General features: G+C 35.3%; 1 protein-coding gene across 2 annotated transcripts in view; it reads right to left on the bottom strand.

Moving 5' to 3' along the window:
• Positions 1-16,795, bottom strand: part of APPL1 (adaptor protein, phosphotyrosine interaction, PH domain and leucine zipper containing 1) — a 46,348-nt gene that overhangs the window by 2,410 nt on the left and 27,143 nt on the right. The window contains exons 13-22 of one of the 2 annotated variants that reach the window (XR_551107.1): positions 16,235-16,291; positions 13,617-13,708; positions 12,598-12,780; positions 10,873-10,925; positions 10,101-10,275; positions 9,966-10,002; positions 9,226-9,372; positions 7,337-7,387; positions 6,953-7,042; positions 6,403-6,620 (exon numbers count right to left, since the gene is read on the bottom strand). Coding sequence is in view for 1 of the 2 variants with exons in the window: in XM_008581233.1 (XP_008579455.1) it covers positions 6,474-6,620; positions 6,953-7,042; positions 7,337-7,387; positions 9,226-9,372; positions 9,966-10,002; positions 10,101-10,275; positions 10,873-10,925; positions 12,598-12,780; positions 13,617-13,708; positions 16,235-16,291 (1,032 nt within the window). In the remaining variant the exon portion in view is untranslated. Of the gene's footprint in view, positions 1-5,602; positions 6,621-6,952; positions 7,043-7,336; positions 7,388-9,225; positions 9,373-9,965; positions 10,003-10,100; positions 10,276-10,872; positions 10,926-12,597; positions 12,781-13,616; positions 13,709-16,234; positions 16,292-16,795 lie in introns of those variants that run through there. The other variant, XM_008581233.1, reaches the window with a different exon arrangement.

Raw genomic sequence — 16,795 nt, 5'->3', positions numbered from 1 at the left:
TGTAGGGGGGATCCGACCCCTCGGGCGGGAGCGCCGCCGCGCTTCCCAAGCAGCGCACTATCCAGTGCGCCACCGGGCCGGCCCTAAGTACACATTTCTATACGTGGAAAGTGAGGAAAGAAACTAAGACATTCATGTAGGGACACCCATGTTGCATTTAGATGGCACAACAGAGAGGCAGCATGAAGTCCATCTTCACCACAGCCCAATCAGCTATAACCTTGATAGCTACATGTTTAGTCTTAGTATATATATATTTTTCAGCATAATATTGCCCATTTTATCTTTGGGGGGTTTGTTTTAGGTTTTTTTTTTTTTTTCTTTCGTGACCGGTAAGGGGATCGCAACCCTTGGTGTAGTGTCGCCCGCACCGCGCTCAGCCAGTGAGTGCACCGGCCATTCCTATATAGGATCCGAACCCACGGCGGGAGCGTCGCTGCGCTCCCAGCGCCTCACTCTCCCAAGTGCGCCACAGGGTCGGCCCTTGTTTTAGTTTTTTACATTCTATAATGTTGCAGAGCAGTTGGGAGGAAGAGGGAGAGGGGAAAGGGGAAGGAAATGTGATGGAAGAAGAGGAAGGAGGGGTGGGATTGAGGCCTGTGGCACCTCCCCCCACATTCCCATAGGCGAGACCAGGGGGCTTCCATTGGTGGCTTGGTCATTGCCGGGCTGGATGCAGATGTCGGGAGTGTGGCAAAAGCCCTTGCCTCCCACCACCCCAGCTTGGGAACCCGGGGCTTTGCTGTGGCTTGATGGTCGTTGCTGGTCTGGTTGCGTGTGTTGGGGGGACATGGTTGAGGCCCTCTGCCCCCCAGCTCAGTGGTCGTTGCTGCAGGTGGTTGCGCTTGTTGGGGGGGGGGTATAGCCAAGGCCCTCAGCCCCCACCCTTGGGACTGGTTGTGGGTATCAGGGGACATTGCTGAGGCCCCCAGCCCTCCCCTCTTTCTGGCTTGGTAGCCCAGGGGACTTCCAGTTCTTCTAGGTATTATAGGTGTTCTTTGGTGAAGTGAGACCTTTACTAGTTAATATCAAACTTTATCTCTGGTTGTGGGTACTTTGTTTTTTCTTTCAGTTCTGTGTTGAATTATTTACTGTTCCCACCACTTAAACTCTGCACTGAAACTAATTTGTTGTCCTTTGCTTACTTCTAAAATAGGGGAACTTCCTGTGGGAACCAGTACTTGAGCCTTGTGATTGAGCTAAATTGCTGCTTTGCTGCTGATTCCCTGGGGAAGGCTTTTTGTGCAGCTCAGATTTTAATGGCTGACTTTATAAGTACTTCCAGTTCTAGTGAAATCCAGTACACCTGGGTTGTGTAGAAACACCAGTCTAGGCCTGAGTCTTTTCATCAAACTGCACCCCACACAATTCTATATTCCTGACTAGTCTTCTCCGAGTGGTCCTACACTGATTGGGGGCAGATCAGCTGTCACTGCTGTGCCTCATTGTTCCCCTGATGGGCCCATCTCCCCCACTGCCTGTGCTCCAAACACCACCTGTGTTCCCATGGGACAGGCCATGCTCCGGTCTCTTGCAATGACTCACTGGCTTCTGAGTGGCTCCTTTTTTTCAGTTGTTGTGGCTCCTCAGTCCTATGTGGGTCCATGGGAACCCTATTAGTGGTATTGCTGGCCTGGAGGCCACCAAGGCCCTCTTCTCCCCTGCTGCCTCCAAGCAACTTCATCTGAAAGGCATAGCTGCAGCTTTTTGCCAGCTCCTGCTCCATGCACTCAGCAACTCCAGCCTGGAAGCAGCGGGATTCAAAATGGTCGGAGCTGTTTTTTCTTTCTCTCATCATGGTTTCTCCTGCCTTCATGCACTCTGTAAGTCTCTCCTCCTCTTCCCCTGAGCTCTAGCGGCCCCAGCTTGGCTGTCGTTGCTTTTTTATAGTTGTAAATTGGTTGATTTGTGGGAGAGTGTGACACTGGGGACCGTCTATTCCACTATCTTGACTGGAAGTCCCACATAATATTGTCCATTTTAGGGAAACTGAAGCTCTATGGTTTTTTTCCTGATATAGGGATTCATGGCTACCTAGACTACTTCAGTAAGCACAGACTTATTTTTATTGTTTTTTACATAAAAACTTTCGTAAAATTAGCTGATATGAGTTTTTACTTTTTTAAATCAAATGTGGTGTGTGCTTGTAATCAAGTAGTAGATTATATGAATGTCAATATACAAATATATTTAAGATAAACATGCATTTAGATAAATTATGTAATTCTAAAGGTAATTTCATCCACTCCCTGGACCTTCTAAAAGTGTATATACCTTTTTATAAAATCCAAATTAGTACAAACTCCCAGTAGAAGAAAAAAACTTGGTAAGTGGTATAAGAAACTATAAAGAGCAGAAAAGATTAATATGCATTAGTATTAAAATTACAGATCCGGGGCCGGCCCGGTGGCGCACTCCATAGAGTGCGGCGCTTGGGAGTGCGGCGGCCTCCCACCGAGGGTTCGGATCCCATATAGAGACCAGTCCGCTCACTGGCTGAGCGCGGTGCAGGCACGACACCAAGGGTTGCGATCCCGTTGCTGGTCGCGGTACGGGCGCGACACCGAGGGTTGCAATCCCGTTACCGGTCACGAAAAAAAGACAAAAAGGGGAAAAAAAAAAAAAATTACAGATCCAAGCTACTTATTAAGCTGGTGTACTTAATAAACCTGCCCCTTTAAATCAGAGGAACAACTTTGAGTAGGACCAAAGAGTAGCAAGTATACATCATCTGTAACATGTCTAGGGTAATTATTGAAGTTTCTTTCCCTCTTCTAAAAGGAAAAGTCACTAGTGATGAATTACTTTGTTTATATACCAAACTTTTCCCAGTAAGTGACTTTTTTTTCATTTTAGCTGTTGTAGAATTGCAATGGGGCTAGATGTGTAAATGATACTGTCTATAGATTAAGAAAAACTCCAATTGTTTTTATAAACATCATTTGAAATTACTTGGAGAAATAGAACTTGGAGTATATACCAAATATTTCATACAAAAAGACTGTACAAAAATCATTAACTTTATTATACATTAAAAAATCTTCTAACATACTTCCTGAAGCTTTGTCAGCAAATACCTATTTTGACAAAATGAAAAAATAAGTTCTCCACTCCACACGTATACCATGATCACATAAAGTTGAGTTCTTCAAATCCAATTCTAAAGGGAAATGTTGCTGAATTTTAATTGTATGCTGTATGATTGATAGTATCAGCGAAATAAGAATTAACAAATTCACTTACATTATGAAATCACCAAATATACAAAGAAATTTTGCACATTAGTTATAACTTAATCCCCAGTTCTCATATTAACTGAAGTAAATTACATATGAATGCAGCCACAAAAGATTGGTTAAAAAGAATAACATGATTCCACTTTATGTATTATTATTTATGAACTAAATCTTTATATATTAATTAATGTGGAAGAACAAAATTTCATGAAAAGAGTAAACCAAACTTGATAAAAATAAAAGGAAGGATTTGTGTGCTACAACTGGTGTGTTTAAATATTTAAAGTACAATCTGAATTCTAGGAGGTTGTCGTCTAAACCAACATTAATGTTTTCATTTTATTCAGGTGGCAGAAGGTTTTGCAATGTATTAGCTCAGGTCTTGTCAGCACTTGTAATGGTACCCAAATTTTAAATATTGTGGTTCATAGATATCACTCAAAATTAACTCAGATACCTTTACCTCTAAGGTTATATGTTACCTAGATGTTATGCACACCCTACTCTCTCCCAAGCATAATGGAAACAAATTTACCATCTCTAGATTTTGAAGCCTGAGAATTCTTTTGAAATTAAACATGAAGTAATCATTGCAGACATGGCAAAAACCAGACTAGCTTTGAGGACTCTGTTCAAGGTTAACAGTTTCAGTCCCTTAATAGAAAGTTTTCAAAATTTTAAAGGACAGAAGGAATAACTGGTTTCCCATCTACTGACTTCATTACCATTGTTATGAAAGTATTGTTCTTGTAGGTAACAGAATGCACAGCAGAATTAGGTAGGCTTAATTTCTTTCCTTTCAAAAAAGCAGTTTTGTTAATTTCTAAAAACCATTAAGTATAAATTTGAATCTGAAAAAGATATCTCAAAATCTAATCCAATCACCATCAAAGCATCACAGAGCTAGAAGGGATTTCAAAGGAGGATACCAGAACAAGATCAGCTTTAACATTAGGCACAAACACATGGGCAACCTTAATTAAAAAGAGAGCTTATTAAGGATGATGCTTAAATATCTGCAGTAATGGAATAGTTCATATAATTCAACAGTAATGGAACAGAAATTGAATCATCTAAAATTGTTAAATCCACTCCTGACTTCTATTTGGCATTGGAATGCATTTTGGTCTGACCTATGGACATGGGTATATTATTGTGGAAATTCCTGTGAAAACATGACTTAAAAGGAACATATCTGTTGAGCATCACTAGGTCTGCCAGTACCATTAATAACTCCAGCCCACACTTTGACCCAGAGTGCAAAGTGCAGTTGTTTGCTACATGCATAGCACCAGGTTAGTAAAACTGCCTCCTAATGATGACCACCTTCCCTGTAGGGTGACAGATTTCATCTAAACTAAGTGAGGTGACAATTTGTAGTATAAACAAAAGACTTACTGAAAGCCTACTTATCTCAAAAAGGTCTTAAAAGCAGAACTTGCCATGATTAATCAAGTGCTGACCACAGAAGAAATTTCAATTTCAACAAAAGGAATGATACACTATAAAGAAAGCATTCCCCTTGGTAAACACAAACTTTTTATCAAAGTATTCCATAAAATCCTACTTTTTTACTATATGTTTTGGTAACATAAGGCTTCAACAAGTATTAAATAATCATTACTCCCATTTGGCACATGGATAAAAAAATCATGATCCTAATTATCTATCCTACTCCTACAGAAAACGACATAAAGTGTGAAACAGCTGCGCTATATTTTGTCAACAAAAACAAATGCCATTTCTAGTTCAAAACTAAGAAGAAAAAACTATATCAAAAAACAAAAGGCTTTCTCTTATGAAATTAGTCTTAGTGGTTAACCTTTTGAAAATCTGTAAATGTATAACTATGTAAAACATTTTACTGAATATATTTAACTTGTGTATATATACTTTTTCATGTGAAACACATGAACATAATTTCTATAAGCAATGTTAAAAATTTGATTAAAGAAATCAAGGTTTGACATACAAGATAGGCAATAGAGAAATGTCATTTTAACCTTGGCACCAGGCTAAAATCCTTCCTTGGTTAATTTCTCCTATACTATACCAGGCATTCAGTTTTTTTCTGTCTTTCATGGAATTAGACCCTTTACTCATTTGAAGAGTAGAAGTATTTACAATAATTAGTGCAAATTATTTTATTCTTATACATTAGTTATTTGTCTTTGTGGATATAAAGTGGTGATTCAGTATTTTATCAAAACATGGGACTATGAAAATACTAGGAATATCAGTCTGAAATTTAAAAGATTACATTTTCTAAATTAAACTCTGGGAATTTTTACTTTAAGCAGGAAACAATTGTTATAGAACTTCTTTTGAAATGTCCCTTGATTTTCAATAAAAATTATTTCACACAATGCAGAAAATACAATTTATCATCCTGTTAACAATATCTTTACATGTCAATCCTAATCTAAAATGTACTTGAACAAAAAAGAATCTTTTAATACATTCCAAAATCTTATTTTAACCATTACTGCTCTGTAGCAATAACTGAAATCCCAACCTGAGAACTAAGAATGAGATAATTAAATGCCAAGGGCTGTATCAATCTTGAACCGAACACACTTAAGCGTCTTTCCTACGGCCTCAGGTGTAGTACATCAGAGAACTGTGAGCAATCCAAGAAAGTGCCCTGAAATCAACAGTACCACCTGCCATAATTTGAAACCTTAAGTCTAAAATCTGTCCTAATTTTTTAAATAAAAGTTCTATTGCACATATAATATTGTTAAAATATCTGCAAACTTGTAGAATTCTCTGTATAAAGGGTTTTGAACTTATTCAGTTGAATGCTTCCTCACTACAAGCAAAATGTTCCTAAAGAAAGAGAGGGAGCATATCCATGAATATTTGAACCTAAAGAACAAATGATTTCTTATGGTCATAACCAATTACAATGCAAGATAAAAATTTCACAATTTGAAGGAAAAAATGCTTGAGCAAGTACTTCCTCAGCAATCTACTTTGGGGAGATGAGCAGGTTTCTTTTAGACATGTGGAATTTAATATTAATGCATAGTATATTGATTTTTAAGGAAAAAAATCAATGCAAACCTAAGTCAGCAAGTTCAATCTTATTTTTTTAAATGAAGCTAAAACAAACCAGCAAATATAAAGCTTAGTCTCCTCCTCGATATTTCAACATAGTTGTTACCTTGTACCATTTCACCACAGAAATTGTCAAATTCCAAGGGGGGAATATTCAATCAAAAAGCAAGGATAAGTTTATGCTTCTGACTCTCTCTTCTTTCCTTCTTCTCCCAAATCACTCTCTTCTGACTGGCTACTGCTAAGGACAACAAACTGCCCCTCACTACTGGCTTGGTTTGGTCTACTGGAAGCAGCTATCAACCGACTTTGTTCTTCCAAGTCCTAGTAGAAAAGACAGAAAAGAAACTAAGTTAATGGAAGTCAAGTGGGAAAATAATGCAGTTAAAATACATACTTGAGAGCCACTTCAATCCTTTTGGTATGTTTGCTAAACAGCAAGTCACACTACATGTCAACATAACTATAATGTAAACATCATATCAGAAGACAGATGTTACCACTCTTTTCTGCTGTTATGAATCATTTGGTTATGAAATGGCTGAGCAAACAGAAACAGACCTTCATTTGGGAATTCAAATCTGAAAGTCTTGGTGCTGAATTAAGTCTTCACAAACACCATTTAAAGGGAAGATCCAGACATTAGGACTGCATACCTTTTCAATTTGTTTTTGCTTACTGAGTTCTTTCTGTTGCTTCTCTTTCACTCTCTCTATTTCTTTTTGTTTTTCTGATGCCCTACGATCCTAAAGAACAGATGAATAAAACTGATGAATTAAATATGAAGTAACTTTAAATTTTAGGCATTTCCATAATATCACCTTTGTAACCTTTTTTTTTTTTGCATTTATACATGAGAAATCACACCAATAGTTACATTCTATGATAGATATTTATCCAAATTCTGCATGCTATATCAGCAATAGCATCCATTGTTAACCTTGCTTAGCAAAATCATTTTTTTTACTTGCTAATATGAAAGAGCTTATATTACTACCTTAATTAACATTCTTGGAAAATTAAGCATCTCGGATTCTTACCAGTTCGGCATGCAAAGCTATCTGTTTTGCCAGTCCAACAGAATCACAAATCTAAAGAGAGAAATATGAAAAACTCAGGCGGTTCTCACATCAAAACAAATATTTCAAGTATCCAAATGGCTGATATAACTAGTTTTATAACTCAACATAATACACTGCTTCAAACAAAAGCTGATTTAAGAATGGTTCAGCCCCAAAACCAAGCCTTCGTATGTTTTCTTCACAGTCTGTGAGCAAGAAATTAAATTGGCTGTCTCTGGGAAAGAGAAAGTGGGAGAAAGGAGGCAGGGGACTGCTGTTTTTTGAAAAGCAATTTTTAAAACTCTTTTGTTCTTTGAACTGTATACTCAGAAAATTTTGATAAAGCAAAACTTTATTTTAAAGGAAGGAAACAAAAGATATGAGATGGTCAATAAAACCAAAAGTTGGATATTTGGTAAGACTAATAAAATTAGCAAGTCTCTGGCAAGCTTGGTCAAGGAAGAAAAAACATCAAAATTACTTTATGAAAAATACTATTAATAAAAAAGAAGATAGCCACAGATCCAGCAGAGATTTAAAAGATAAGAAACTACTAACAAATAAATTCATCTTATAAATTTGTGAACTATGATAAAATGTTGAAATTTCCCATTTTAAAAACTTACCAAAATCAACTCCAAAGGAAATAGAAAGTCTATACAGTACTATGAAAGAAAGTCTTATTAAAGAAATCATAGCACAATTGAAAGTTATTTTTACAAAGAAAACATCAGGTTCTATTAAACTTTTAGGCAAGTTATGGAAAAGTTTTATCAAATTTTCAAGGAATGGACTATTCCAAATTTATGTAAACTGTTTCAGAAAATGGCAAAAAAAGGAAATATATCTCAACTCATTTTAATTGGCTAGCATACCTTGGTACAAAAAAAAAAGAAAGAAAGAAAGAAAAAATTATTCTCGTAGTTTATTTATAAACATGAATAAGAAATCCTGAATAAAATATTTAGATTATGACTAAGTCAAATCTAGCAAATATATTGATGTGATTTATGGCATTAACTCATTAAACGGGGGGAAACCTATGATCATTTCAGTAGATATAGAGAATAGATTTCATAAAATTCAGCATGCATTCTTGGTAAAAACTCTAACCAAAGTAATAATAGAAGGGGTAGACTTTAACCTGGCAAAGGGTTAACTTCTAAAAATCAAATTATTTTAATGGTGAAATGTTGGAAATATTCTTTTTAAAATAAGAAAGGAGACAAGAAACAGACTTTTATTTCTTATAGTCAATATAGTACCAGAGGTTTTATGTGAAGTATGTAAAGATAAGAAAAACCCAAAAAATATTATTATTGGAAAAGAAGAAACAGACATATTACTGTATTCTTATTAACAACACATAAAACTGAAAATATCCTGTAAATTATTAGAATTAATAACAGAATTTAACAAGGAGAGCTGGTTGTAAGAAAGTGGAACTGTTACAATTTATGAGATATTTTTATTTTTATTTTTATTTTTATTTTTATTTTTATTTTTTTGATATAATAACTTGATTTTTTTTTTTCGTGTACCCCATTTCTTATCTCAAATTCATTACTGAGATAGTTATTTTTTAAGGCATGCAAGGAATGAAGCAAGCAGCTGCTGATGCTGCTCTAAGCTGAAGACACTTGAAAATGGCCAACTATAGGAATATATTCCATTCCCAGGATAAGTTAATGAGGCTAGAAGATTGCACCTACACCGATCTGTAGAGTCAGAAGCCCAGCCCATCAGCTTGGCTCTCTTCAGAGCAACAGGCTTTGGTCAAGCAGTTTATTCAGACTAAGCAGAATCTTAGTAAGAACTATAACTATGATATGTACTTCACAACAGAAACATTTTGAAAAGCCAAATACCTTTTCCCCCTCGTTGTTTGATTCAAATATATAACAGACTGATGACAGATTACTTTCACTTCTCCCTCCTGATGTCCGAAGAACAAATCCAAAAAGCCGCTTATTTTCCTGGTGTGTAGCATACAAAACTACACAGGGTAATGGAAACTGCCACAGAAAACATCAGAAGCAAACATCAGATCTTTCAAACCATTATAGCAACACTCATATGTAACAAACTCATATGCTAAGTTCTAAAAGTATCATGAATTTTTTAATAGACTGGTAATTTAAGAGCAAATAATGTCATATTTGGTATTGATAACCAAGCAAAAGAGGTTGTTGAATACTGAATTCATTAACACATTTTACAAAGTCAAAATCAATAACAAAAATTGTCTATTTAATAAATGATTGAACTGAAACACACACAAAGCTATTTCAAAACAGAAATTATAAAATAAACTCAATCATGTTCACCTTTTAATTCCTCTTGTTAATTTCCTTGGTGTGTGACATAAACTCCCTAAGAGGGATAAACACGAAGTAACACAACAGATTGTGTTGATTCTTTTAAGTTGCATGGGATTTTCAATTATAACTTTTTGGAGATAGCCATAGATTTAACTATAACAGTTTGAAGACCAATTGTAATTGATACCACCATACCTAAATATACAGGATCAGGATTACTATCAAGTTGTAAGATGTGCATATGCACTAAGGGACTTAAAATAAAGCTTTAATCATGTAGAACTCACCGTGAGCCTTGTAACTTGTGTTTGTGGATCAATTAACCTATAATAATTAAAAATTTGGAAAACAAATTTTAATTAGGCTAAAATTATGTAAATGTTTCTTCCTACAGTTTTTTTTAGGGAGTGGTTACTACTTACTTTAAACAGTCACAAGTCACTAATAAATGTGATTCTGTCATACGAAAGATGTTACGGATGGCCTGGGCAGCTAAGATTTGGCGCATTGTTTCATAAACAACATCTGGATGGTCATCTGATTTCACCTCCATAGAACCAAGGAATCGAACAATAAATAACTGATGAAGGATAGAATCTATAACAAAACAAGGTACATTATGTAGTTTTAAGTTCCACATTTCTGTTCCAAAAGAATTAGATATACTGCCTCCTTTCAAATTTTCCAGTGAAAAATTCAATCCTAAGGAGGATTTAGAAATAACTCCTAACTCCGTTGTTCAAGTTATAAGAAAATTAAGGTCTCAAATTCAAATAACAAAACGTAATGCTTCAACAATTGGTGGCTCTGGGTAAAAAGAATTCCTTGTACTATTCTTATAGTTTTTCTGTAAATTTGAAATCATATAAAAATAAATAGTTACTGGAAAAGGAAAAAAGTTACGCTCCAGTACCAGAAGTGAAACAGCAGCTATTGAGCTGAAAGGATATCTTATGCATTGAGAATTTGACTTTGAGGTCAAAAGCATAACATTCTATAATTTTGTATGAATAACAACATCTTAAGTCAGATGAAATTGTTGCTTTAAGCATACTATGAGTAAACAGAAAATTTTGAAGTAAAAATAACATCAAAACAGCCTAATAGCAGAGCAAATGTAAAAGACAAATTCTTCACACAGTTAACTATCGAGATGTAGTTCTAAAATATAAGGATACTGCACATCTGTTTTACCTTCGGTTTCAGATTTTGTACTTCCTCCAGATTCTCCAAATGGATTTGTACGCCTGAAAAGTTTACAAAAAAAAATATGAACAAATAAACGGTCAGTTACCATAAGCCACAAAGAAGAAATCTAATCATTGAAACCAGAGTTAAAAACTAAGAGTAACAAAACTTTATACGTACATTTTAAAAAGAAAAGTTCTAAAGTGTCCTACCCTGTTAAGAACACTACTGATGAATAAATTACCATGATGAAGGCCTCTGCCCTCACACAGGGTTAATAGGCTGAACCCAATGTTGCTGCATTTTAGAAGATATGGATGAATTGGAAGTTTAGCCACACACAACAAAAAATCAACATCATAAATAAACTATGTTGCAAAAGTTCTTGAATTTAAATAAGCTAGCACAGAAGAACACTGATTTAGCTCCAATTTTAGCTGCTTGAGAAAAATGTCAGGGATTTCCTGAAATTGTAAAAACCTCTTTTTACTTTAAGACATGCTACAGATTTGAACATTTTCTAGTTTTAAACCTATATTTCTCAAGGTTTAAGTAACAGTGCAAGAAGAAAAGTGAACTGGAGATGAAAGCTACTTCCTTTCTTAGTGCGTTTGGCTTGTGATACACCCACAGTGAAGAAAGAAGAGTACAATTCAAAGTAGATTTTGGAAGCAAAGAAAGAGCTAAGTGGTTTTAAAATAAGACAGGCATTAAGATAATAGGAAATTGATCTCTTTAATAGAGATCTGACCTATCATAGCAAATGCTCAGTATATTTCTGAAATCGAATGTAAATTACATTCAGATCCTCATACTGGCCAGTGCCAAAAAAAAAAAAGAAATGCACATTACTTTTTTTGGGTCACAGCCTTATATATACAAATTAATATATAGGTTGAGTATCCCTTATCCAAAATGCTTTAGGACCAGAAATGTTTTGAATTTTTTCAGATGTTGGAACATTTGCATATAAATGAGATAACTTGGGAATGGAACCCAAGCCTAAACACGAAATTCATTTGTTTCATATACACCTTATAAATGTAACATGAATGTAATTTTACACAATATTTTAAATAATTTTATGCATAAAACATGAGGTCAGGTGTGGAATTCTCCACTTGTTTCATCATGCTGGGGCTCAAAAAATTTCAGATTTTGTATAATTTAGGATTAGGGATGCTCAACCTGTATTATCAATATATTAGGTGTCCAACCTACTTAATAAATGACTTAAGTCACATTTCCTCATCTGGGGCCAAAGAAAAATTCCTCATTATATAAATAAAAGATGACATTAATAATTCATAGCAGTGACATTGTTTTAGTAACTTCCTGAAGATTTCTCATTCTAACACAAGACACTATTTCTAATAAACCTATAGCACATATATTACCCCGAAGAATTTTTTAAATATTGTCATGACCAAAAGATAGGACTATCAGCTTTCTTCTTCAATTTTAAGAGCAAATGCCCAAGAAGCAGACCTGATAACCAATTCAGAATTAAATATTTTTGAAACTAAATTATCTCAACTCCTTTAATTGAGGCAGAAGACAATGAGAAAAACCTGCATGATTCTTCCCTAGCAAAATTATGTCAGGTAGTTAAACAAAGAAAGTATAACACAGCTGATGCACATGGTATGTAAGAGATGACTCTCAAATGTAGAAATGGAATCATAAATCTTACAGACCACAGCACAATGTCCCTGTGATGCCATCACCCACCTGCTTCCCTGGCCAGAGGCTTTTGTTTGGCCAGGCTGATCTTCACACACAGGAGAAATTATGTCGAACTGTATTGGAGTGTCCGGGGCAACAAGAGAATCTAGAGATAGGGCAGCCAAATTTGTGGACTCAGATCCTAAGGATCCCGAACTGCTGGTTCGAGCTGTTGATGGCCGAGATTGTCTAAGCACAAAGGAAAACAAGAAGGCATTGCATTTAGTTTTCTCTTTTGGAAGTCAAACACTTAAACTATGAAAAAAGAAATCACAAAATTATAATGAGAAGAGTAAAACAAATTTGAATAAAAACACAATCCCAAACCATAGCTTATTTAACAACAGACTTTTTCTTTCCAATTATTAAACTCAAAAACATAAATCACCTCAATCTAGAGATTTAGTTGAAAACACTAGAGAAATTTGGGCCGGCCCGGTGGCGCACTGGATAGTGCGCCGCTTGGGAAGCGCGGCGGCGCTCCCGTCCGAGGGTTCGGATCCCATGTACAGACCGGTTCCCGCTCACTGGCTGAGCGAGGCGCGGGAGCAGCGCCGAGGCTTGCGATCCTGTTGCCGGTCCCTGGTCCGGTACGGTGGCAACACTGAGGGTTGCGATCCGTTGCCGGACACGGAAAAAAAAGACAAAAAGACAAAAAAAAAAAAAAATATTTATTGAGCTGTGCACTATCACACGCTCTACATAAATTCATTATCTCATTTAATCTTCGCAAATTTCCTTACAAGTGAGGAAACCTAGGCTCAGAGATCTGAAGAATGCTACACATCCTAAAAAAAAAAAAAAAAAAAAAAAAAAAAAAAAAAAAAAAAAACACTAGAGAAATTTGAAATCATCATTTATTTAGCATCCCTATAGGTAAATTTACCATTTTGAACATACACTTTCTCTGCTGTACCAGGAACTATTTAATACTAATGTAAGTAGTACTGCTAATATCAAAGGGCTCAGTACCACTTTAAATAGCCCATATAGTTCTTTAAATAACTCACAGTGTGGTAACTCACCCTGCTGGCCGTAGGCTTTCATGCCTCTGCTGGAAAGATGGGGAAGGAGTGACAGCTTCCAGAGCAGACTGATTTACTCGTGCAGCAGTTTCCTATTTTGATTTTTTTTAAAAAAGGACTAATATTAGTAAAGTAAGAAAACCAAAAGTTTGAATGTAACTCTCTGAATTGTCAGAATGCTTTTGAATTATACTTAAAATACAAATTAGAGCTACTAAAGTAGCTCCACATTCTTTTGTCTTAATATTAAGGTACATGATTAATTTCATAACATTATAACTTAAGTTTCTTCTTGCATCCTATAATCTAGAAAAAAAAACCCTTTATTTTCTACTAATATACATAATAGGAAAATATTGATTTTTCTTTCAATTTTTAACTACCAGATATTTTGGATTAAGGTTTGTATTGCTAGTGCCTAGCACCTGAAAGTGTATTTTATAACTATGCTGGTAAAGTTTTCATAATTTTCCAGAATATACTTATGCTCAGAAATACCTATATATTTATTAATTTATAAAGTTATCATGAATATATTCAGACAAAATTTGAAAGTAAATTTTCCATAATAAATATTTTTAGGCTTACTTTTTTACTTAAAACACTGACTAAATAAAAATGGTATTTAATCAAAGATCTGTTTCAACATTGTATATATATAGTTAACAATACTCTTCTATACACTTAAAAATGGTGAAGATGGTAAAGTTTGTGTTTTTTTACCACAATAAAAAATCTTTAAATTTTAAAAAGTAATCAGAAAAGTTTTGCATTTCTGTGTCTTGTAATTAGCAAAAATACCAATAAATGCCACAAACTGATCAAAATTTCTATTCTCATTAACACAGATAAAATAATTCTAGGTAACCTGGAAAATATTAACTAAAAATTAGAGTTCTGATAATTGGTAGGAAAAGACTATAAGTGAATTATTCAAATCCAAACACTGTATACCCTACATATTCCCTAGGTGATAAAATAAGATATTTAATTCACATTTTAGTTTTATTTTTTTGTTCCTCCCAACTAACCCTACAAAAAGGAAAAGCTAGATTGGCAGGAGATCAAGTTACTAAAAGCAAAGGCTCTTTTTAGTATCTTGATCTACAGTTAGCACTGATTTTTCTAAGATCAAACTCATAGTTTTGTACAAAACTAATATTTTAGAGGTCATGAGATTTTATTTTTTTGGTTCAAAACTTTCTCCTGGGCAACTAAATCATGTGTCTTGGCTGGCACCTCAAAGCCGTTACAATAAAAACAGAAGTCTTTTTTTTCCCCCAAGTTGTTCTCTTCACTTGGTTTAAAACCTGGAAGTCATCTTTACCTTATTTATCTCCTTCATCCTTTATATCAATCAGTTACTAACTAGAGTAGACCCTCCCATCTAATCCACCATTACATCAACAGCAGCTTAAGATTTAGAAGACTCAGGGCTGCCCAGAGAAATTAGCTCTCTCAGCCTCAGCTGATATCATCAGTCCCTGCCCAGCCCTGGGAGATACCTGGGTTCACATCACAGCCATGCCCACCAAGACTGGCAAGAGGTCAGACAGCTCCTGTCCCAGGACCAAGTCTTCTCTCAACTATACTGCAGTGTGGATCCACTTGATTAATTCCAGAGTTATCTGTACCCCTGGGTTCTGCCTGTATGTTTGGACTGCACCTATCTCTATGTCTACACCATCGGGTTCATATGGTTTGATATCCTTACTACTCAAAGTATAATTTGCAAAACTGAGAGTGCAGGCTGCATCACTCCAGACATACTGAATCATAATATGCATTTTAACAAGATCAGCAGGTGATTTGTATGCACATTTCAGTCTTCTTTTATTCTCCATCAAGAAACCTTTAACTCTAATTACACTACTAGTTTCATAAATATGCCATTTCTGCATGTGTCCTTTTTTTTTAAATTCTCTTATCTACAATGTCTCCCATTTTCCTCAAAACAGAAACAAATCCTACCCAGCTCAAGTTTCTACCATCTCCACAGAGCTTTCTCTAAAGCTAAAGTTCATACTGATCTTAACATTCTCAAAACTTAAGCCTTCACTCGCCACCATATGCTTTCAGTAACATCCTGTTTTATACAAAATGTTATTTAAAGTTTTGGTTTTGTTTCCCCATACAGATAGGCTCCTAGAGAGCAAATGCCATGGCTTATTTTCATTTCCTTTCTCCAGGGTGCTCATTGCAGAGCTAACCAGTCAAGACCCAGTAAGTATTTGTTGTTGACTAGTTTCAGTGACTTTTTTTTTTCCCCTGACCAGTAAGGGGTCGTAACCCTCGGCACGGTGTCGTCCACACCACACTCAGCCAGTGAGCGCACCGGCCATCGCTATATAGGAGCCAAACCCGCAGCCTCGGTGCTACCAGCGCCGCACTCTCCTGAGTGAGCCACGGGGCCGGCCCTAGTTTCAGTAACTTTTGAAACAATTTATTATTCTAGGGAGATCAGACACTCATAATACATATGATACATTAAAGCTACCCATTCAAGGTCGAATTAAAATATTACAGAACTTGAGAAATAATGACAATTAATAAAAGCCATGTAAGCCACAGAATTATTCAATTTCACTAGGTCTAGTAACTTAAGATAAAAATATTACCTCTGGATTTTCACTTAAGTATATTTGTTTAGATATGTTGTTTATTGTACAGATCCACTGCAAAAGTAAAAAAATAGAAAAATGTGATTAATCATTTTTTTTCTACAAAGCTTCTAAAAGCTAATGTTTGATATTAAACTGAAACAGAAGTTTCTTTAGAAGTAGCATATAATCCTCCTTATAAGAAAAACCTTGCTATATACATATGCATTTATATGTAACAGATTTATTATTTAAAATCCCAAATTTATTTCACACAAGGAAATAAAAAATGTAGCAATCATGTTAAATTATACTTTAATAGTCTGTATTTCTTTTTATATCACTTCCCCCCTTAATCTCCACCAAGGTAGTCTGAACTCAGACATCATAATTAACACCAATGCAGAAAAAGAGAAATATATTCCTGATGAATATAATTTACATACCTCCCCTTCTTTCAAGTTAATAAATAATTAGCATAGAAAACACTTCCTGCTCCACATATTCTGGTTCACTCTCAAGGATTCTAGTGCCTAATGAGCCTCACTAAACTAAACAAATATTTTGTTTGGTAAACCA

The sequence above is a fragment of the Galeopterus variegatus genome, unplaced genomic scaffold (assembly GCF_000696425.1).
Source record: "Galeopterus variegatus unplaced genomic scaffold, G_variegatus-3.0.2 Scaffold2303, whole genome shotgun sequence".
NCBI classification, from domain to species: domain Eukaryota; kingdom Metazoa; phylum Chordata; class Mammalia; order Dermoptera; family Cynocephalidae; genus Galeopterus; species Galeopterus variegatus.
Note: the sequence above shows the minus strand (reverse complement) of the source record. Positions and strands in the feature narration are given on the sequence as shown.